The sequence below is a fragment of the Lissotriton vulgaris genome, chromosome 11 (genome assembly GCF_964263255.1).
Source record: "Lissotriton vulgaris chromosome 11, aLisVul1.2, whole genome shotgun sequence".
In the NCBI taxonomy this organism is placed as follows: Eukaryota; Metazoa; Chordata; class Amphibia; order Caudata; family Salamandridae; genus Lissotriton; species Lissotriton vulgaris.
In genome coordinates, this window is record NC_141699.1 from 962,763,942 (window position 1) to 962,787,784 (window position 23,843).

The following is a 23,843-nucleotide window of genomic DNA, read 5'->3' on the forward strand; positions in this document are numbered from 1 at the left end:
GTACCACTGTCCGGCCCACTCAGCAGACATGGGGGCAGGTATCTGAGGCATCACTGCCCCAAGCCCACACAGCTGAACTGAGGCCTAGCACGCGCTCCTGACCACCACCTCCATTACACTTTTGGTGTAAGGTGAGGACACACCAGGTGTCGCACAACTTCACAGCCATCATTCTCAACGCAGGATCTCTGCTCTCACTTCACCATGTGACCCTACAGCCCACCCAGGAGTGCAGAAACCGAATCCAAGCACCTACATCCATCGATGCACAAATATTGTGGGGTACCACGGCCCAACATGTTATTTCCAACCAAGTAAGGCCCTCCAGTGGCAAGATTTGTTAAAAATAATAAAATCGGATTGATTATAGAACGGACCAGTCAAGCATTAAATTAGAGTTGCTTTCTGCTCAGCTGGTAGCGCCTTCCTATTAGAAGTTGGGCCACTGTTGCCAGCATCTGGCGACAGTGCAACCCCAGGTACCAACTGTAGGTGCTTCCATGCACCCTACCTCAATGTGCCTCTTTCATAGCCAGCACGAGCACTGTCACCAGTGCCAAAACCCACAGGGGCGGCTGGTGACATTTGAAAGTGGTGAGGCGTAAACTAATTTGCATATTGCACTGCAGCGAGCGAGCCCGAACCACCTTGCATCTATCCATACATCATTCATGCATCCACCCATCCATCCACCCACCCACCCATCCTGCATCCATACATCATTCATTCATGCATCCACCCATCCATCCATCATGCATCCACCCATCATGCATGCATGCATCCATGCATCCATCCATACATCATTCATGCATCCACCCATCCATCCATCCACCCACCCACCCATCCTGCATCCATCCACCATTCATTCATGCATCCACCCATCCATCCATCATGCATGCATCCATGCATCCATCCATACATCATTCATGCATCCACCCATCCATCCACCCACCCACCCATCCTGCATCCATCCACCATTCATTCATGCATCCACCCATCCATCCATCATGCATCCACCCATCCATCCATCATGCATCCACCCATCATGCATGCATCCATGCATCCATCCATACATCATTCATGCATCCACCCATCCATCCACCCACCTACCCATCCTGCATCCATACATCATTCATTCATGCATCCACCCATCCATCCATCATGCATCCACCCATCCATCCATCATGCATCCACCCATCATGCATGCATCCATGCATCCATCCATACATCATTCATGCATCCACCAATCCATCCACCCACCCACCCATCCTGCATCCATACACAATCCATTCATGCATCCACCCATCCATCCATCATGCATGCATCCCTGCATCCATCCATACATCATTCATGCATCCACCCACCCATCCTGCTTCCATACATCATTCATTCATGCATCCACCCATCCATCCATCATGCATCCACCCATCATGCATGCATCCATCCATACATCATTCATGCATCCACCAATCCATCCACCCACCCACCCATCCTGCATCCATACACAATCCATCCATGCATCCACCCATCCATCCATCATGCATGCATCCATGCATCCATCCATACATCATTCATGCATCCACCCATCCATCCACCCACCCACCCACCCATCCTGCATCCATACATCATTCATTCATCAGTTATGTGACCTGCAGGTTACAGAAAGATCACTGCTGTAGGTACATTACTCCCTGATCTATCTAGCTGGAATTCGAACCTGAGTCCTCCAATCCCGAATACACATTAGTACAGCTCAGACCTTATATTCTAGAGTGTCACAGTCATTTGTGTATTGTTCTAGATACTTTTAAATTTTTGACTATGTACAGAAACAACTATTGCCAGGGTGACTTTAAATACGCGGCAAGGGAGGACTAAATAATGTAGCAAGAAATGGCAAATTATGTGCCATAATGGATGTAATTTTGTGAAAGTATTAATGCATTATGTTGTCATTTTAACACTTGTTAACACAGTCGGGCGTAGGTTTCAACATTATTAGTACCAGTGTAAAACAGAATGATGACAACAAGTCCGGGTCCGCACCTCCTCTTCTCCTCAACCCCTTGGCACCTTCACGTCGTCAAATGGCACTGGCAGCCCCTTGCAGCCAATCCTGGCGCTGCAGGGGCACAGGTTACTCTACGCCCACAGCACGCCCATTAGGAGACCGAAGGGCTCCTAATGGGCATGCGCAAAAAAGCACGAACACAAGTGCGCATGCGTGGGCAGGGGTAAAAAATTCACCCTCTGTCCCCACGCATGGGCACTCGTGTTGCTGCCTGCCAGGTGACAATCATGTCAATCAACATGACGCCTCCCGACGTCATGCTGACTGGCATGCATTGTCAGTTCTCCCTCGGTGTCTCCTGCGGGCGGCTGCGGGCGGGGGGGGGGCTACGCCCCCACGCCCCTATGGACGCACCGCGCCTGAAAACCCACTAGGTGCTATATCCGTGCTTACGCACATTCACAGCTCCTCTCCACCCCAACAATCACTTCCAACCAATGAAGGGGCCATAGGATGAATGAGCAGCACTATTGTGCGCCCCTATTCACTGTGTTCAGTCGGGAAACTGATAATGCGCGTAAACCTGGGATGTACTTTGCGCACAGCGGCGGGTCACATGAAGAATGCCCGTACAGGACCCACAGGACGCAAGTGTGGTGCTCTTAACACACCCCTCTAACATTTACCATTGCAGTGTGTCTCCTCTCCTCGTGCAGATCTGCGGGTTGAATGCTCCAAGTACAGACTGGATACAAGTGAGGACAGCTCCTGAGAAAAAAAATCAGTTGAGGTGTTCCTCGAAAAGCTGTGTCCAAAATGCGCAGGGCAGGCGGGCCTCACTTGAGAGGTGAGTCATGAAACTCAAGCTCGCACAACAGGACTCTTGGAGCAGAGAGTGCGAAGATGTGCACAGCAGGGGTAAAGGAATGGCCAGTGCAGGTGACGCTTTTCCTTTGTAAAGGAATTCCTGCTGGCGTCACATCCCCCTGCTGTGCACATCTTCACACTCCATGCTGCACCGCACATCAAACGTGCTTAGGTGAAATCCCTGCTTCAGGCAAGGAAATCACCTCGGTGGCACCCCTCTGAAAGAAACCAAAAGGTAGGGGGCAGGGAGGGTCACTGAAACCTTCAGAGGCGGCTGGCTCGGGCTGGTTCTGGGCCTCTTAGAAGGGGTCATTAAATCACAATCTCGGATACTAAAGCATCCGAGAATAAAAGTGGAGCCTTCAATACAAATGAAACTGGAGAAACGGTTTTAATACTTTCATTATTTTACATCATTGTAAATCAGGAAAGTGTGTCGGGCTGTCATCTGAACCTTGGCAGCCCGGGCTGAAGATGACGACGGGGGGGGGCTGAAGCCCGTTCAGCCCAATGGGTGTTGCGCGCCTGGGTATTTAAACCCTGGACCAAATTTTTCGGCTGCAGACTTTATTTTGGAAAACGGCAAGAGTAGAGGGTGGCAGCCTCTAACTTGTCTTTGTCGACCTGCGGACCGCCTTCGACCTCATGCCTAGGGAAAAGCTTTGGAAAGTTCTAACAGACTTGGGTCTCCCGTCTTATTTATTGAATATCCTAATTAGATTACCCACTGGCAATTATGCCCTAGTTAGGTGTGGGAGGTATGGAGATCTCTCTGCACCCTTTCCAGTTTCAAAGGGTATACGACAGTGGTGCGTCCTGGCTCCCACGCTATTCTGTCTTTACATCAATGGTCTTGTGGACCACTTAAATGGTGTAATAGACAATGACGCTCCAAGGCTGGTTACCGGACGGGTGCCCACTCTGATGTTTGCGGATGACACTCTGCTGTTATCCAAAACATCATCAGGCATCCAGCGTATTCTGGACGGTTTTGCAACTTTCTGTGCTTTGCGTGGATTGGAGGTCAACTTGGACAAGACCAAGTATATGATATTCAATCCCCCGAGGCAGACCCGCCCAAAGCCCGTCCTTAATAGTAAACCCCTGGAACGTGTCAAACCCTTTGTCTATCTTGGTATTACTTTGACAGAAGATTTTGATTGGGGCTTGAAACTTTCTAAGTCAGCTCTCAGGCTAACACAAATAGCAGGGGGTATTAGTAAGCTCCACAGAACATCAGACTTCAAACCGGCAGCTCCGGTGCTTGAAATATATCGACTCCAGGCGAGAACAACCTCAACGTACGGTGCTGAACTTTGGAGCCATAAGAATACATCTAACCTCTTGAGGGTGGAACAGTGTTTTATGGGGAATGTGGTAGATTTACCACAAAGTACACCACTTATTCCTCTACGATTTGATTTGGGCCTGGAGTCGATAGAGGAGTTGGTAGCTGCACGGCCCTTGCTCTATTGGAGGAGGCTCGGGTCAGTCCCTGAGCTGGCCTCCTATAGAGCGGAATTCTTGGAGGTTTAGGGTCTATTAAAAAAGCAAAAATATCCCGTGGTTAATTCATATTAAGGCTCTTAGTGCCCAGATTGGGTTGCCTGAGCTTTGGGAGACCCCGGAGTTGAGTTGCCCGAGGATATCCAGATTGGAACTCCGAAATCTGCGGAAGCGGCAAAATTACTTAGCCCTACAGAGATCAGCTACTCTGGGGAGGCTGTATGTAGAGTTCCTCTTAGTAAAATCGGAAACACGACTAGAGGAATTCCTAGATGCAATCCAACCGCCTCTTGCGAGGAAGTTATACACTCAACTAAGGCACAGTAGCCTACCAGTCAGGGCATTTACTTCTAAATGGGCTAAGTCAGAGAATGGAGTCTGCCCGGCATGCAATTATAAACGAGAAGATGTCCCTCATGTCATGTTTTTCTGTCCAGCGTATGTAACAATAAGGAAAGGCTGGCTGATCCCTTTATGTAGGAACCTGGGGTTCAGACATTGTATACAGGCCTGCAGGGTTCTAATGTATGATACTTCTTCTCCCATAGTATTTGCTGTATCTCGTTTTCTAATTGGTATGTGGCGCAGAAGGAAAAAAATTCTATAATGCCTGTGATTAATTACGACTTTTATATTTTTTGATCTTTTGATAACTGCTGAGTTTAATCAATTTTTTATCTTAATATTGATTGGTTCTCTATTTATTGTTTTAAAATGAACTGTGCCTTGTATGTATTTTATCTGCACTTTTATGGTCTTTTCGACCGAAATAAAGTTATCATTAAAATTAAATTAAGTCATTAGCGTTTCGGAAGTAAACTCCTTCTTTGTGTATTTGTTTCTAAAAAATAAAATTGAATGCTGGGTGGCTTTACCAATATGCATCTCTCTCAACATTCTGCTTTTCATAAAAAGCATCCCCCACACCAACTGGTACATTTTCAGCAAAGAGATCCCTGCCTGCTTGTCAGGTTGTTCTCTAAGCGGGGTTGGGGCGGAGGAAAATGTCTCTGCTGACCCAGAGCTGGCTTACAGCCTACTAAAGAATAGATTACCCCAATAGCCTATCACTAATGAGACTGCAGTGTTTGCCGGTTAAAATGTGAATTACATTCAAAGAAATGTGCACCACTATTGATTGGTCCTATCGTGCTCCACTACCAGATTTCAGTTCCCGATTCCTAAACACTGCATAAAATGAACGTTAGGGGAATGGAATGCTTTTTTGTCTCGAGTTTATTAGTTTAACACTTTTCCACAGCTGCTGTAAAATCCCCACAATTCCTATAAATGTAGGAAAACGTCACTTCAACTTTGTCAATAATGCTATATGTAATCTGCTGATAGAGCCACTATCTGCTAAGTTCTTTTAGCTACCTTCCCACCTGTTTTGCCCCAGTCTGAGAGCAGTATCAAGGTTATTTCAAGCAACTATAACTTGCGCCCCTGCCATGCACAGGATTGTCGTCAATGATGTCAGTTCAGCTGTCATCAGTAATGTCACCAATGATGTCATGAAACGCGTCATGAATGATGTAATATGTGAGGTCACAAGGAGTGCAAGGCGAGGACGGGAATAATAGTTACTTGAAATACCTAGAAAAGTTGAATTTAAGTGCTTTTTTTAGTTTAAAACATTACGTTTAAACTGACAATATAACATCATTTCAACCTTTGTTTTTTGTCGGTGAATTTCTGAGTTGGTTCTTTCAAGGCACAGTAAGATAATATTACCACACCTAACTATAATGTCAGTTTAACCTTTGTTTTTTTTTCAGTGAATTACTAGGGTTGTTTTCAATTTAAAGTAATATTTTATTACAATATGTAAGGCCCGTGAGTCCCCCACATCCTAAAATGGCTACTGCAACATTTCTGTTCATGTTGTGTCAAGCAAATCTCAGCGTAAGCTCCTGTGAGAGTTCGCAGGACATTTTTGTTCCCTTAGGAGTAATGTGACAGATGGGAAAAGAAGCCCCCCTCAGCCAATCAGATTGTTTCTATGGGCAGAAGTCCAGCAAAGGTACTAGTCTGCAGAATCTTAGTCGCGGTCATGACGACTTTTAATTTCGAAATGCCTTTCTACCACTAAACACCATAAAAGTCTTTACACTGCAAACATTTAAATCTAGTGGCTTTCTCAAGGCCTGTTAAAAACTGTTGTCCCTTGCACATTTTGGAGGAAAGGGTTATCTATTAGTGGCTGCAGTATTAATTAAATCTGTTGCACCACCACAAAGCTTGAAGAAAATAGTTTGGGCATTGACAATGTGAGAAATTCCCATTAAATAGTTTCTGTATATGTTAGTTCCCAGGCCTTTTTTGATGCTGCAGCTTGAATATGCCAATCATCGTATAATCACAAAAAGCACTCATGAACTAGAATTGTATGAAAATAATCATTTAAATGTCTCAATTTTCTGTAAGCATAGAGAAACAAGCCCAAAGATTCGTGTATAGGTAGCATTTACATAGACTTACTTTAATTTCAGCTCAGGCACTAGAGAAAAAGGAATAGCATTAAAATTGCTTGGAACCGACAGTGTAGTTAGAGGTCTTTTGTTTAGTGTTGTTATTTTTCCGCATTCTCAGCGCTTGTTTTTTTTCCAGAGAGTCGATAATGATGTCTCATCAGAACAGGATCGAGCAGCTCCAAGAAGGCTTCAGGCAGAAGATGCTGAATGATGATGGCTGGAGAGCAAAGGTAATCACGTGTTCTGATCAGAGCAGTGGATTCGTTTTTTCTGGTGTTGGAAATGACCCTTTTTGCAGGGTTGTCCCCAAACCTTTTGCTTCTTCCTCCTATTTGTTCCTGACCTGTGTTTGTTGGCTATAGGACTCTGGGCACTTTACCACTGCTGAACAGTGCTAAAGTGCATATGCTCTCTCTGTAAATTGTTATTGTGATTGTTTCCTCCTGATTGGCATATTTGTTTTACTAGTAGGCTCCTAGTAAAGCGCACTGAGTGTGCCAGGGCTGGTAAATCAGATGCTACTAGTGGGCTTGCAGCTCTGATTGTGCCACCCTCATGAGTAGCCCTGAAAGGATGTCTCAGGCCTGCCACCGCGTTGCCTGTGCGCGGGTTTGTTAACTGCCATGTCGACTTGGCAAGTGCACCCACTTGCCAGGCCCTAATCTTCCCTTTTCTTACATATAGGGCACCCCTATGGTCGGCCCTAGGTACCCCCATTGGCACGGTGCAGTGTATGTGAAAGGTAGGACATGTACTGGTGTGTGTAACATGTCCTGATAGTGAAATACTGCCAATTTTGTTTTTCACTATTGAAAGACTATCTTTCCCCTTTGGACAGAATGGGGAATGCATTGTATCATTTTACAAGCATATCTTCTCATAGGGATAAGATTGAAAAATTGAGTTTGGGATCCCTGAACTCCGGATTTAATAATACATCTTTTAGTAAAGCTGTTTTTTAAATTGTGTGTTTGAAAATAGTGGCTATTTTCTTGTCATCCGTCCTGTGTACCTCTGCCTGTTTGTGGATTGACTGTCTGGTTTTGGAGTGACAGGGGCTAGGGAGGTGCAGTGGCTCCGGGAGTCTGGATGAGTCAGCACTAGGCTGAATAGGCCTGATGTGCATTTGGAGTGGTGGAAGGAGTAGCACCTGTACCTGAATAGGGCTGTGCCTGCCTTCCACAATGCTGGCTCCGCCCCCCTGTGGTGTGTCTGGAGCCAAGGCTCATATTGACAATGGATGTTGTTGTGCACTTGCAGAGTGCCCCCCAGAACTGGTTTGAACTGGGCTCAGAGCCCCTTGCACAAAGAGAACAAATACATTTTGGGTTATGAGTATTAGACCTAAAACCCCTGAACTTTAGATAATTCCTGGAACTCAAGATGAGCCTTTGCCAAGGAGAAGAGTTGGAGAAACTGAGGAGAAGTACTGCCCTTGCTGTGTGTCTGGGGTCGGCCTACAGTTGCTGTTTCTGCCAAGAAAATGAGAAGGACTTGCTGTGTGCTGTGTCCCCTGCTAGAGGAGATCTCCAAGGACCTTAAGTGTGCTGGCCTCCTGTTCTGAAGTCTCAGGGACACAAAGACTTCACCCCCAGCTCCCCAGAAATCTGCTGCGAGAAGAATTTCCATGCATCCCGGCGCCCCTGCGAAAACCGTTGCAGCGCCTGTCGCCGCTGCAAGAATCGACACATCGAGTGATTGCAGCTGAAGAGGACCGTTGCAGCGCTGCTCAATGCCACCGCATCGATCGCCGATGCATCCCGGAATTCCACGCATTGTACCTGTGCGGGTTTGCTTTCCCAAAGCATCACCTGTGAACTGGAACCTTCACGAAGAATCAACGCATCACTCCCCATACAGACCGGATTCAACGCAACTCACTCATCCTCTGCGTGTTGCAGAACTGTCGCATCGCCTCCCCAAGGTCTCAGGAGTGTTGTATCCCTTTGTTTTCCGACTATGCAGCTGTTTGGCTTTGGAACTTTGACACATCTACAGGTACTTTGGTGAAAAGTCATGCATTTATCATTTTCCATAGTAAAAGTTCTTGAAACCTTTTGAAAGTCATATTTTTAAATGTGTATGCTGGATTTTTGTCGTTTTGGTTTTGTTTAATGTATATACAAGGATTTTATTTTCTAAGCTGGTGTGGTGTCCATTTGTGGTGTTTTCACTGTGTTACTGTGATTGTTGGTACAAATACTTTACACATTGCCTTTGGGATAAGCTTGTCTGCTCGTGCCAAGCTACCAAGAGGGTGAGTAGGGGTTATCTAAAGTGTGTATCCCCTTACTCTGACTAGAAGCAAGGGTCCCTATTTGGACAAAGGTACCTACCTCTGCCAATTAGAGACCCCCATTTCTAACATCTAATAACTGGTTCTTTTTTTCTTTTTATAACACATTTTATTTGTTTTGAGATTGTTATATTCAACATGGCCCATATGACCTACAAATAACAATAAAGTGATAGAGAAGAAAAACACGGACAACAATTGTTCCCTGCTTTTTAGGTCTCGCCTGCATTGCAGCCCGCAAGCGCTGCTACTCCTTGGCGAGATCTATTGTCGTTGCTTTTGTGTCCGGCTTCTCTGGAAGCGGGGTTGGTGTCTGCCCTGTCGGCATTAGGCCCGGCCCACCTGGACTGGAGATTTCGCTTGTGCACGCTCGTGCACGGCATCTCTTACAGACACGCGTGTTTATATATGCATCGCGCTTTCACTTAAGGTGAAAGCGTGATGCATTTATAACACATACGGCAGACAAGAGCAATGATGTGCGCGCACAGCGTCTGATGTGCACGGCGTCACAAGAGATGCACAACCACAATCTACACCTCCATGGGCGGCACTATCAGGGTGGGAGGTGGCACTCTGCAACGTCGTCGCCTCCCAGACAGGAGGCAGCTAACTTGAGTTAAGGCTTTCCCTGCTTTAGCTGCATCTCATTTGTGAGTGCCACCGCTTAAAAATACGGTAACATCTCCGAAAGAAACACAAAAAACAAACAGCGGATCTCATCACCTCTACAGGAGTCGCGCTGCACACTCTGCTGGGGCGGCGTTTGGAGCTGCGCTCTGCCTCAACTGACTCGAGTTGTGTTGACTGGTAAAGGCAGCGTGCGGGCACTCTGCCGTTTAGAAGGATGGTGCTCGCGACCTGCTGCAGGCTGACAGCGCCACTGCTGCTTCCCGTGCTGACTGCCGCCCACCGCCAGGGCAGGGACCTGCCTTCCAGAGAAACACTTCCTGGCCCCTCCTACTACAGTCTCTCCGGTTGCTCATTCAGGCTCAGGTGTAAGTGGAGAGGACAACCTTCTATGTCCATAAGCAGCTGTTTGTTTACGTTTAGTGTGTGTATTTCATTCTTTCAAAGGGGGGAAAGGACTGTGAGAAAGTCTGCCGTAACGCGCAGTCAGCCGTGGAGGTCTTTAGGGGCTTTAGAACTGAACACACACCACCAGTCTGACCCTTCTATAAGGGTGCGTTAAGCACTGAACTACTTCAACGACAATGAATGGTTTGTTCAGCATTGCATTTATTTTGTAGGCATGCCTGACATCCCAGCTGGTTTCCAGCTTGGTAGCTTGCAACGTGACCTCGTTTGACTTCCTGGAAGCGAAGCTGCTGCAGGTAATGTCTGTTTTGCAAAGCCCGATGGGAGCACCAGCATTCCTGTGCAATTTACACACGTCCTTACTAACGCCACAATTGTATCCGTGTGGTTGCATTGTTTTAAAAAATTGCTGACCTTTGTTTTAGTTACCTAGAAGGTAGGGCAAGAGCATGGAATGTTGCAAGACTCCATCCACAGAAATGTCAGCTAGAGACCCTCATCCAAGGTGAACTACTGTCCCTGTTCCCCTCTTTAGCCAAGTCTAGACAAGCATTTGCAATGCAATAGTCTCGCTGTTACACAAGTTTAAGCTATTGGCATTGTAAATGACAATGCCTTTTATTTATGTTTTTAAAACAAAAACAAAAATAAAAGACATTGTAATTTTCAATGTCAATAGCTCAAACTCGCATAACTGCGAGACCTATTGCATTGCAAATGCTTGTTATATCCCTCTATTCCCTCCTCCCTCATATCCTCCACCAGACATAGTTGTTTGATGGAATATCGAAGCCAAAAATGTTATGGGGCCAAAATATTGTGCACAAATGTCAAGGTCCAAAATATCGAGAAGGTAAGTGCATATAGGTAAGTCAGTGGCGTAGATAGACCTACTGCCACCCGGGGGACCCTAAGTGTTATGCCTGGTGCAGGTAAGAGCGGTGGGGCGTGACAGCTAACAGACGCATTGTTCGAGGGGGGGGGCGCCGTCTGGCGGCCGGCAGACTACTTGTTCACAGGAGCATGGTGGTAGTCGCCAGACACAACTTGCTTACCCTGTCCCCCTCCCAGCTACGCCACTGAGGTAAGTATAGATCTACTAGAAGTGTGGCTCAATGATTGAGAAGTGTGGCTCAATGATTAGAGCGGCAGACCCTGATGCAGAGATCTAGCCCAGGACCAGGGTTCAATTCCCCGCCTCGGCGGGTCTTGGGCTCAAAATTCCACGGACCTGATAATTCTCGCCTCGGTGCCTAGTCCAATCTTGGAGTCCCACTCTACAACTCTGGGCAATAGCTTGCTTAATCTCCACAATGGCCCCCACAACGCTAAGGATGCCTGGCCTCCACCTTGGGGCTGCCCAGGAGTGGACGCCTCACAGGGAAAGCCAGGATGGGTTCCACAGCGGTATTCGTACAAGCGCCTTGAGACCCTTGCGGGTGAGTAGTGCGCTATACAAGTATCAATTTACATTTACATTTACATCCTTCACTGCACATCCATGTACCTTGAATATCTATGTGTCATCCAGGTATATAGCTGTAGAGTTAAATATAATAAACCAGTGCTAACCTATGTACACCGACGTTCAGGATATTCAGGTCCTCAATATTTTTGCCACAATATTTTGGCCACATAATATTTTGTAGTTGATATTCTGGTGGAGTACCTTTTTAATAAAGTACTGCAAAGAGAATCATTTAGAATCCCAAAGTGAGCTACACAGGCCCCAGTTTGGCCACAACAACCTGTACCAATAAAAGGTTGTGCCTTTCTGAGAGAGCTATGAAGCTTGCCTGATAAACGTCTAGATTGCAAAGTGGAGAAGAATGAGGTAAAAGGTAAGCCCTTGTTTAGAACGAGTTTTGCATGTGTGTGGCTGATTGAGCTCGAGTCAGGTCAACTAAATCTATCCCTGATTGAAGTCTGGTAGACATGGTTTCCTGAGCTGGGATGCCCTTGTGAAGGCATTCATATCACAAAAAGGCAAAACCTAAACTGCTGCCTCTGTGGGTGACTGGAAATAAATGGAGCCTGAGCATCCATCTATGTAGGTAGAGATGGTCCTCCCAAAGGTAGGTTAGTGTGGAAATGCCGCATAGATTATGTTTGTACCGCTTTTCTCTTTACCGTACCTGATTTTTTAGAAAAACAAAGATCTTACGTTTTAGTGAATTGCTCATTCAGCACAGATATCACGTGCTGCAGTGTAATCTCAGATGTTCCCCTTTCATGGGTATTAAGTTGACTACCATTCAGTTGGGTAACAATTTTGCTTATTATTTGCAGTACTGACAAACACAGGCAGTGCAGTAGCAAGCATGATATAAATACAACATAATAACTGCATCATGATCACAATGTATATTATGCACTATTATAATAGGCATATTTATTTTTTGCATTTAAACTGCTGTCCTGAAGCATACAAAGGTATAAGCTATGCCGAGATATAGTGGAAGCAGAAGAGCTCCTTGAGCGGGATAAAAAGACTCGCTACCCTGAATGTCAGCCCATACATGGCCCTTGGAACACACAGGCATGCCCACCTTCATACATGAGCACACTGGTGCACAGCATGTTAGCATAGACATTGGGCCAGCAGGTGACTGTGCTCACCTGCAGACCCATCCACACGCTCTCCACCGAGAATGCATCACCTGCACACATTCTCGAGTACTCACAAATAAAATAAATTAATTTTAATTAAATTGAGTTCACTTTATTCTGTTTAATTCATTATGACAGTATGGGAGGAGGGAGAAATCTGACAATTTGAAAAAATTATATATATAGAGAGAGAGAAAGGAGGAGACTAAAATGAATGGCATAGTAATGTGAAAGGGGCAGTGGAGAGTAGCATCACTGTAGCACCAGTGGAGCTAGTGACATCAGACATTATGATCAGAGTACTCATGAAGCACAAGCATAGCCTCACACCAGTATAGCCGTAAGCACATTAAGAGGACATACAACCAACACATTACACCCAGCGCCATCCCAGCGAGATCACTGAATGCCAGGATGCACCATACACCTTAGCAGTTGGAAGTGAAATGGACATGCACTCACAGGGCTGGGGTCTTCATAGTCTGGGTATGTTGCACCTCTGCAGCAGCACCAGTCATTGCGTGCACTAAAGCGCCAAACGTGCACACCAGAAAGGCATGTGCACCTACCTACAAGCACTCTAATCACTTTTACACTTACTACCATGGGCGGTGTGTCTCATGGGAACTGGAAATAACTACATAGCACAAAACAAGTTTGATGGAAATAGCAACTAGATCACCACTTTGCTATTATATGATAATACCGCCTTAATTACCCCAAAGGCACCAATTAGTTTGGGGTATTTATTCTTATGGTGGCCATCTCATCCAGTATGAAGCAGATACATTGCTGAACTTGTGATTTGGAGCCAAATTAACTCTGCTCCGTCATTTGTATATTTTTGAAAAGGTCCACCATCAGGCAAATCTATATCTGTGCTGCTGAATGTGCTGACTTAATTTAGATTGGCTATGTAGTTATGTTTGTAGTTGGGATGTAGGATTCAGAATTTTACAGGGATATGAGCACTGCTTTTGAATTGACTTCCTCTCGCTGTCTGAAACTGAAGAAATAATCATTCTTTCAACCTGTTCCTTATGAAGTTACTCACAGCTCTATGATGCCTCCTCTATTGGGGAAGGAGTGTGTAAGGTATCAAAAAGACAGTTGAAGCATATACTACTCTCCCAACAGTATTCAGATGTCACAGTTTTCACGATTGGATCCTTGGCCTGAATTTCCTTGTCTCTGGAAGTGCGTCTAAGGGAATCATTTGAATGCTTCCAAGCTTCCTGTGGATAAGTGTAACTAGATCTAAGCAGACAAGTGTTGCCTGCATGTGGGGAGCAACATTTGGGAAGCTGCTTTTTTCCACCTCGTCAATCAGTGGGGGCTCACCACATTCCTGTGTTCTTTTAAATATTTTTTGACACCAGCCTCAGCATATGTAAACATATTGGGACTGGTTATATGTAATTAAACCATCAAAAAACACTAAAGGGGGTGCAAAGAGTCTCAAAAGATACTGTGGAAAAAACTACACACTCAAAAGTAGTGTAACATCAAGAGGTAAAGGAACCAACCCAAAGGAGATAGAGAAAGCACAAGTGGGCGGAACCTCATCATCTGGGTTTTTTTAAGATGTAAACTGGTATCCACTAGATCCTTAATTGTTCTAGTGGATACCAGTTTACATCTTAAAAAAACCCAAATGATGAGGTTCCGCCCACGGGTGGGCTGATGGGTACTCTTACTTGTGCTTTCTCTATCTCCTTTGGGTTGGTTCCTTTACCTCTTGATGTTACACTACTTTTGAGTGTGTAGTTTTTTCCACAGTATCTTTTGAGACTCTTTGCACCCCCTTTAGTGTTTTTTGATGGTTTAGTTGGGGGACAGGGTGCAAGTTGGTCTATAAATTGAGTTTCCCCTCAGACCCTCTTCATACTTTTGCATCTGTTTATATGTAATTAACCCAGCAACTCGAATATTAAGAGCCACTGTATATGCTTCTGTCTTCAGTGTATATGGTATAAATAGATGAGTGAGTGTTCACAATTATTAATGCCTTTGCGGATCTAATCAGCCATTAGGCACTGGACTTCTGCCCTTAAACAAATGAAGTTTTAGTAATTTCCAAGATTGGATGTTGTGGGCCTGAAAAGGAGAGGGAAGCCATTCCAGCATCTTGTCCCTAACTTACAACAATCTTCTCCCCATGGGAGACAAATATAGGTTTGGTGCTTGTTGGTTGCTTCTCTTACTAAAGTTTAGCCCTCTTCCAAGTACATACTGCTTTAAGATAACGTTGTGTGCATCACCCTGAATAGATGTGTGTGTCAGGTACATAATCTTCGAGGTAACCTTGCCACTGAAAAGTAACTATTTGGCTTGCATAAAGAAAGTGATTGATTGATGTTTACGCTTCATAGCTTGCCGCTTTAGTACATATACGTTTGTGGGCGAAATGAAGTGGGATACGGGCCTGGGGATTGCAAAATCGTTAATTTCCCTCCCCAGGGCATTCATCGATTTATTTTGTAATAACATAGAGACAATTTATTGCATGCTGATACTCATCTCCTAGGATTTTAGGAACTCTGCTTGCAAGGCAAGCGTCCTCTTAATAAATGTGTTGGAGAGATGAAAGGTTTCACTGTGGGCCTGAGCTATTTTATTATATCTCTTCCTGTGGTCTATGACGTATTTATGATGCAATTACACGCGCCCTTTATACTGAGATCATTTCTACTGTATGTTTTTATTGCTAATTGAACAATGACCTGGGGATTTCGAAACTTTTTTTGTCTCCTTCCCAGCTCATTGACTGAAACAAACTGTAACTTCATCGGTCACTTTCTATTGGTTCGATTTAATTTATGTTGCTAAGGTGTCTCAGGGATCTTATATACAGTTTGTTTGTACGCCGTGTGTTATTGACCCATTCAAACTGTAATTGCACTGAGCTCTTTATACTGAAAATGGTCTACGGGATGTTGCCATTTTCTGAATGGCCTGTATTTCTGACAGGGCCGGTCCGATGTGACCATCATTTTTGGCGCCCCCCCACATGACCGCCTCTTTTGATTCTCTCACTTCCACAGGGCACAAGTGCCTTTCATCTCGACAATCATAAGTTATTGCTAAATAAAGCACCCTCCCCTGAGATCAGGGTCCCCTCCACAGCCTAGTGCCCATTGCAGCCGCACCAGTTGCACTGCCCTAAAGCCGGCCCTGGTTTCTGATTGATACATGTGGTTATGGTACGGGACACTTTAATTAATTAATTAACTGTGGGTTTCTAATATGCTAGAATCGACTCCCGAAGGAGTATCTCTGCGCAGTAGACCGCTGGGGAACCCGTCCTGGCTTTCCCTGTGAGATGGTCCCTACTGGGTATCTGCAAGGTGAAACCAGGCATCCCTGGTGTATGTGGCGGGCCGTTGTGGAGATGAGGCAAGCTAATGCCCAGAGTTGCCGAGTGTGATCCCTGGTTAGAGTAGGCACCGAGGTGAGAATAATCGAGTCCGCTGACCCTGGTCCACGACCCTGCCGCGTAGGGAATTGAACCCTGATGCCGTGCTGGCTCTGCGCCCGGGTCTGCCGCCTCTAACCAGTGAGCCACACCACACCACTCTTTATACCGAGGCAACTTAATGTATGCTGCCACTGCTATCCACGGACCTAATATATATTTTGGTTCAAAGGTGTGTGTGCTTTTTAACTAGTGTGCTGGATTAATTTATGGAATAGGACGGGCCAGCGCATTTTCATCATATTTTCTTCTGTTGCTAATGCGATTTCATTTGTATCTCAAGTGCTGTAGCCTGCGAGGTCCCTATGCTTGTTGCATATGTTTCTACGACCCATTGCTATCATGTTTTATGAATTTTCATATGAAATATCTATTTGTGATGTACTTTTATGATCTTGGTGATCTAAATAAAGTTTATGATGAGGATGATTCTTACATACAAATTTCTTATTGTATTTTCCATACGACTCAGCCAAACATACTCCAAAGTTCTGTACTCTCAAGGCCTTTTAATCTTCATTATAGGAAGTCCACAGCAGAGAGCTTTTTGTATTAGTCAGTCTGAGAATTAATCAAGATACCTACTACCATTTACCATTTATTTCTGAAAATTTGTGGAATTTGCGAAATAGTTGTATTTAAGAATAGGATGGACCATTCCTGAATCAAATTTGTCTTTTGGAAAGCATCCTCCGAGGGATATCAGCCTCTGAGGGAGGGACTTTCTGGGTTAGCTCAATTACAATACTTTTGTACTTAAGTGGGGAAATCCTTCATCATTTTTCCCCAAACATTTTTTGCTGTAGTACATACTACTGAAAAGGCCCATGATTCTACACCCTCACTTGATTGAGAAGGTACACCTTTAGTTTGAGTAAATGTAAGTGTACATTCTTACTACTGATGCTTCTACAAACAAGCCTTTCACCAAATGATAATCCCAAAGCAGTATATCTTGTAATGTGGAATTGGTTAAAAGTAAAGAAATTAGTTCTCCAAGCCAAGAAATAAAACGTCCTATGTATGCTGTATAGTGGGAGGTACTCGTCTGCTGTATTTCAAGTCCATCTGCAAACATAAGATGGGAAACACCAGCTATTTTTGGAAGTTCAAGTTCTTCTGCCCTCACCACTGGGGACTGTGTGTTTTGTGCTGCAACAGAAGAAAAAGCAACCCGATGCCGTCTACTACGCCGCCGCTGCCGACTACGTGTCCTGAAGGCACCACAGAGGGCCCACCACAAGGCTTCACCGCGACCCTGGTCTAATCGACGCCGCCTGCTGATGCCGCCACCGAGCCGCTGTTCACACCGCAACCTTTGGGTACTGCACTCCGCACCGCCTCACTTCATGACGACGCATTGGTATCCCCAACATCCCCTCTCCACGCTAAAATCTACGCCGCTGCTTGCACCATGGTTCGAGGGCATCGCTCGTAAAGTTACACAACGCACTGTCCTCATCCCGTACTGCAGCCTTGGCCTACCGGCACCATCGACTACAGTTCATCAGACGCCGGCAGCGCTTCAGCAACGATGACGCCTCTGCTTGCACCGCAACCTGCCAGCACAGCGACGAGCACCGTATTCACTATGCAGCATGACCGTGGTCTCACCAACGATGCCGTCTGAGGCCGCCACCGAGCCGCTGCTCACAACGCGACCTCAGGGCACCGCACGCCGCACTACTGCACTTCGCACCGTAGCACCCGACGCCTGTAGACGTCAGCGCTCCTGACTTCAATTGAGAGGAGTTCGATCTGCAACGTGTGTGACTTCGAGGGCCCGATGACTCCTGCACAGACGCCTGCAGACGCAGTGCTTTCAGAAGCTCAATGGCAGATCACTGATGCCCTGCATTTCTAAAAGTTGCTGTTTGCGGGTCTTCCCTACATCGTAGCTGGCCCACGACCCAACGGTCAGCCAGAACTGTTTAGATTTGTTTGCTCACAGCGCCGTGATAGCCCCAGATGGAACTATCAAAATCAAGGAACTGATTTTCAAGCATATTTTGATAACCGAAGATTTCTAAGTACTGTATTGTGGATTTTTATCATTTTTGGTCTTGTCTTAAGTATATAAAAATATTGGATATTTTTCTAAACTGGTGTGGTGTCCTTTTGTAGTGCTTACTCTGTATTACTGTTGGCTAGTTGCAAATGCTTTACACACTACCTCTAAGATAAGCCTGGCTGCTCGTGCCAAGCTACCAAGGGGGTGAGCAGGGGTTATTTTAAGAGTGTAACTCCCTTATCCTGACTAAAGTGGTGGTTTCTGCCCGGCTTTGGCACATGCCCTAGCCTACCAAAAATCCCATTACTAACAGTGTGTGAAGTATTACTTATGTTTATATCACTTTTATTTATCTAATTAGGATATTTATTGAGACTAGCACCATCGAGTTACAACATAGTCCACTAAGACTTGGAGTAGGTGGAATACTTAAATATCATGCACATGGAAATATTGTGTTTGTCTTATCTTTTATCTTACAGATGGAATCTGAACTCAATAAACAACGAGCAACACATTCATCGGAAATTGCTGAGCTCACCTCTCGATTGAAAGAAGAGGCAATGATTGAATTAGACATTGAGAAACAAAAGCATCAGGAATTAATACGGATGTACCAAAAAGATCAGGAGGAAATGCAGAAGAAGGTGTGTGTGAAACTGAGGAACATTGGTAATAGCAGTAGGGATTGTAAGAAGAAAGAACTTTACTATGGAAACATTTCTTTTCAGTTTGTAATAATGCTGGTAACTCGTGGAATGAATCTTTTTCACAAAGTGTATGCAAAACACGATTGCCTAAGCAATGTATTTCTTCCATTTGTGTATTGGTCTGGTTTGTATTTGATTATGGTTCACACAATACACTGTTTTCTTTGAAGGTGCCTACTTTTACTTTCGCTTACATTTTATTCACACAGTACATTCTGTTCTCTCCCTAAATTCCTGGTGTGGTTTACCACTTTAAGAAATGCTAATTGTTTGCAACTTAATTTTTCTATTAAAGTAAACACAATTGGACCTATTCACAAAGATGTACGCAAATGTGCACAGTGACTGATTTCGCAAAAGGTGTCTTATATTCTGAAAGGGCCAGCTAAACAGATCATTTGACAATTAATTGCCAGAGTCCCATCTTGTCAAGGACTAAAATTCAGAGGAGGAGCTATTAAAATGCACTTTCTGTATATATCCAAACTAATCATTGGAGTTGGAGGGCACCTGGTCTCAGCAATGTTACATGCTTTGGAGTTTGATATTTTAGCTAACTGGAGCACTTCGCGGTGACGTTTCTGCAGGCTGCTGACTAGATCCGTACATTATTTGAAGTAATACCTCCCCTATCCCTACCCTGATTGATGGCATGGGGCAAGGATCTGTCAGATCGTAAGTGGAAAAAGTGGGTTTAGTACCTCTTTTCCATATGTAATAGATGTTGGAATCCGGAGCTTGCCAAGCCATTGCTCTGCATTTTATTTGATTCCAACAGGGGCGGCCTTAGGCATGTGCAAGCTGTGCACCTTCACAGGGGCGCCAAACCCCAGGGGCCCCCACGCCAATATATATCCTTGATATAATAATCCTCTGAGGATGGATACATATCTGTGTGGTGGCCCCTTGCAGGGATTTGGCGGCCTCCGGCTCTGTTCCACTTCCAAACACCCTGACCCCCCCCCTCTTCCGGGGCCCCCTACCTACGCTCCCTCTGTCAGAATGTCAGAGAAGTTTGGCCACAGTTGATACGCAGTGGCCAAACTTAAGGTCTTCCGACAATTACATTTGGCAGGTGGGCCACTATAATGGCAGAGAGGGAACTCATTCGATGTTGCAACGAAGTACTGTTAGACATGTCAACCTTACAGTGGTCTTTCCCCAAACGTTTTCCCTTACTCCTTCAGTGCTAAAGTGCATGAGTTCCCTCCTTAAAAAATGGCAAAATTAGCACAGTTAATTTACCTGTAAGTTCCTAGCAAAGTGGTACTACATGTACCCAGGGCCTATAAGTTAAATGCTACTAGTAGGCCAGCAGAACTCATTATTCCACCCACTTAAGTAGCCCTTTAAACAGGTCTCAGGCTTGCCATTGCAGCCTGTGAGTGCAGTTTTGATCTGCCATTTTGACCTGTCAAAATAAACCTTTTTGCCAGGCTTAATCTTTCCTTTTTATTATTTGTACTTTTAAATTTGTTTTTCACTACTGCAAGGCCTGCCTGTCCCATAGGATAACACTGGATTATTATAAGTGATAACTTTCAATTGGCAGTAGGTAGGAATGTTGAGGTTGGTGTCTGAAATATTGTAATTTAAAACCCTTTTTAATGGTAAAGTTGGATTTTGATTCACAATTCAGAAAATGACGCTTTTAGAAAGTTAGCATCTTCTTGTACCAACACAGAGCACTTTAAAGTGGGCCTGAAGGTTCTCTACCAGCCCAGCTGTGGTCCAAGCAGAACCTACATTGACTCACAGCTTCGCATCGGAACAGCCACTGCGCAACGCATCCCATTGCAGGACCTCGCAGCTCCTTGAAACCGCCGCAACCTCAAAGCACGACCTTGCATCACAGCCCGCAGCTACTCTGAACCGCCACTGTGCGACACATCTTCAATGTAGGACCTCACATTCTAGTCCTACTGCTCCTCGGAATCGTCGATGTGCAATCTATCCTCGAAACAGGACCTCACATTACAGCCCTCCAGCTCCTCGGAACTGCTGTTGCACAATGCATTCTCGCCACAGAATTTTGTATCCCGGACCCGCAGTTCCTCGGAACCGCCGTTGCGTAAGGCACCCTTGATGCAGGACTTTGACATCTCAGCCCTGAACCGCTCCTGCATGACGCATTCTCGATGCAGGACCTTGCAACACTCCGCAACCAGGATTTAAGATAATTTGCTCAGCGAGCCTAACTTGGTCACTGTATCCAGTCCGGTGTAACCAGATAACCACAGTTGGAGCTTTGTACTTTTAGGTGCTATTTTTACTAAACATTTTAAAACAAATCTTCTTTGATACTGATTGGATTTTGATTTCGTTTTGGTGTCAAATAATTTATACATTTTAGTGCATTTTTTTAAATTGGTGTGGGATTTTTCTGTTTTGCGTTTTCACTTTATTGCTGTTTGAATTACTGCATAAATACTTTACACATTGCCACTAAGTTAAGCCTGACTGCTTTTGTGCTAAGCTACCAAAGTTTTAAGTACAGGTTTGGAGTTTGCTTGTGTCTTCACCCTGACAGGAATTGTGGTTACGACTTGAGAATCACCATCTCAACCAGTAATCCAATTTCCTACAAGTACCCTCTCTGCCAATATATATAAATCAGGCCCTCAGTTCCATCCCAGGGCCAATTACTCTTTCTTTTGTCTGTTCACACAAGAATAATTGAAGATGCCATTCTCAATGACAAAAGCACAAGAAACCGAAACACTCCTGTTCCTCCAAAAAATTGGAGTTTGAGCAATGAGGAAAGACTTCAGCATAAAAAAGGCAGACCCACAAAGTCCTGTCAGATTTTTCTTCAGATCCTATTCCACTTCTTTAAAATGAACCAACTGAGTAAGTTCACTGTTTGCCTGTTTCTTCTAAGCCTAAGCAGACTCAGGCCTTCAGTTGGGCATTGATGAATAACGATAATTCTCAAGCGAGATCGGCTACCTCACTGTGTTCTGTGGGTTTATCACTCCTTGCTAGGCATCATCTCTAGACAGCGCGCATGCGCTCTCTCGAACCGAGACATGCAGAATCTACTTCTGGACTTACAGCCCAGCCCATAGGCTTGCCATTTGCTGGCACCATTATCACCCTAATTTTAGGCCTTCCAATTTGTCAATGCCGTGCATACGTCATGCCTCTTCCAGTGTTTAGCCCTCCTCTAGCACACCGCCCAAATACTTTTTAAGCATACGCAGTGGCCATTTTCATCTATTTCGGGACTACTTTGTAATTTTTGTTACGTGAGCGACAGGTCCAGCACACATTAGGGGTTGTATGATTAAACAACTACCTCTGAAATCTCGAGTGCCTAAACCACGAAGGCTAAACAACGACCAAATGCTAACCACTAAGTATTGAACAACGACTTAATTGAACTACGAAAACATTCCTTTTGACATACAAAGAGAATCTACCCATATTTTTTAACTAGTGGAAATGAAAACCTTCTATCTTTGAAAATGCCACTCTTACAGTGTTTTTCTTTTTTACCAATACTAATATTTACACGTAGACACTTACCTCAGATTTTAATGTCACTTTCTACAATGCTACAAACTTTTAATTTCCAGCCTTGAAATAAAGAAAAATATTGCTGGTATTGACTTTTGATTAAGGAAAATCTATTTTCACTTTGCGAACTGGGCCACGCTGTTTTAGGATGTTGTTATCAAGCATGTAATTACTCAAAGCAGAGCCATTCCTAGAGCTACAGAAATAATGGCAGAAAACAGAGAAGAATGGAGAAAAAGTAAGTAATGAAACCCGCGAAAAGGGCGATGGTAGTGATGAAAAAAAAAACTGCTAGAATCAGATAAAAAAGCGTTAGTGCCGGGTGGTCTGTTCTCAAAATGATAATATATATTCCAGTAGCTGCTTGATGCCACATCAACTTACTTTATTTTTTAGCACTGAGTAATCGATTCTGAATAAAAAAAGTGCAAAATGGCAGAGATCACACAGAATGACACTGTGAAGCTGGGATGTGAAAGTGGTCACAGCTAGATTGCTAACTTATTTAGCGGCATATCAAACGGAAAATTAAAACCAAATGCACTATTTAAAGCGATTAAAAAAAACAGGTCAGCATAAAAACATCATTTGAAAACAATCCTACAGTGCCATCTACTGGCCTCACAAGGTAAATTAAAACTTTCTAGTTTTCAATTGAAGTGTTCTTTAAATTTATTACATTATTGTTCGTGTTTAAAGTTGTTGTTAAGGTCACTCGTTTAATGAAGTAGTTGTTGAGGAGGTCGTGGTTCAGTTGCAGGTCGTTGTTTATGAATCGTTTAGGCCACTTATTGTTAAAAAACCCTTGTTCAGGCTGTTTCCCCCACATTAGGAGCACTGGTTTGTTCATTAGTACGTTGAGTCAGGGTTATTAAACTAGGTCGATTCTCAACCACATTTGTGCTTAAGTGAGGGAGCGAGTGAATAAGCGGGTGAAAGTTGAGCTTGAATGTCATCCACAACAGCTCTGTTGTTTATTTGACCCCCCTCCCTCATCTTGTCCTCGCATTCAGATATGGTGTAGGAATAAGCATGCTGTACTGAGAGGCTGGGTTAGGCTGACAGCATGTTTGTTGTCTGTGCTAATTTCAAATACCGCTGTATGGCTCGGCATCCTCTGTCGGGCAGTGATTGTAAACAGAAATGGGCAGATTAAAACGTTTTTTAAGAACGCAGGCTTTTAGCTGATGTAACAGTTTCAGTACTGAAGTCAAGGGAGATGAAGTGATCTGTATAAGATCACACACGGTTGGGGGGAACGTAGAGGAAATTCAGGATTAGAACTGAACTACTGTTCGTAAGATCCAATTATGAGATTCACAGGCA

At 44.5% G+C, this 23,843-nt stretch overlaps 1 protein-coding gene across 1 annotated transcript in view; it reads left to right on the top strand.

The window, feature by feature from the left end:
* The window catches only part of LEKR1 (leucine, glutamate and lysine rich 1), a 581,209-nt gene that overhangs the window by 476,274 nt on the left and 81,092 nt on the right, over nucleotides 1-23,843 (top strand). Inside the window, exons 9-10 of the mRNA XM_086944128.1 lie at nucleotides 6,995-7,088; nucleotides 18,771-18,935. Of these exons, the coding sequence (XP_086800254.1) occupies nucleotides 6,995-7,088; nucleotides 18,771-18,935 (259 nt within the window). The remainder of the gene's footprint in view (nucleotides 1-6,994; nucleotides 7,089-18,770; nucleotides 18,936-23,843) is intronic.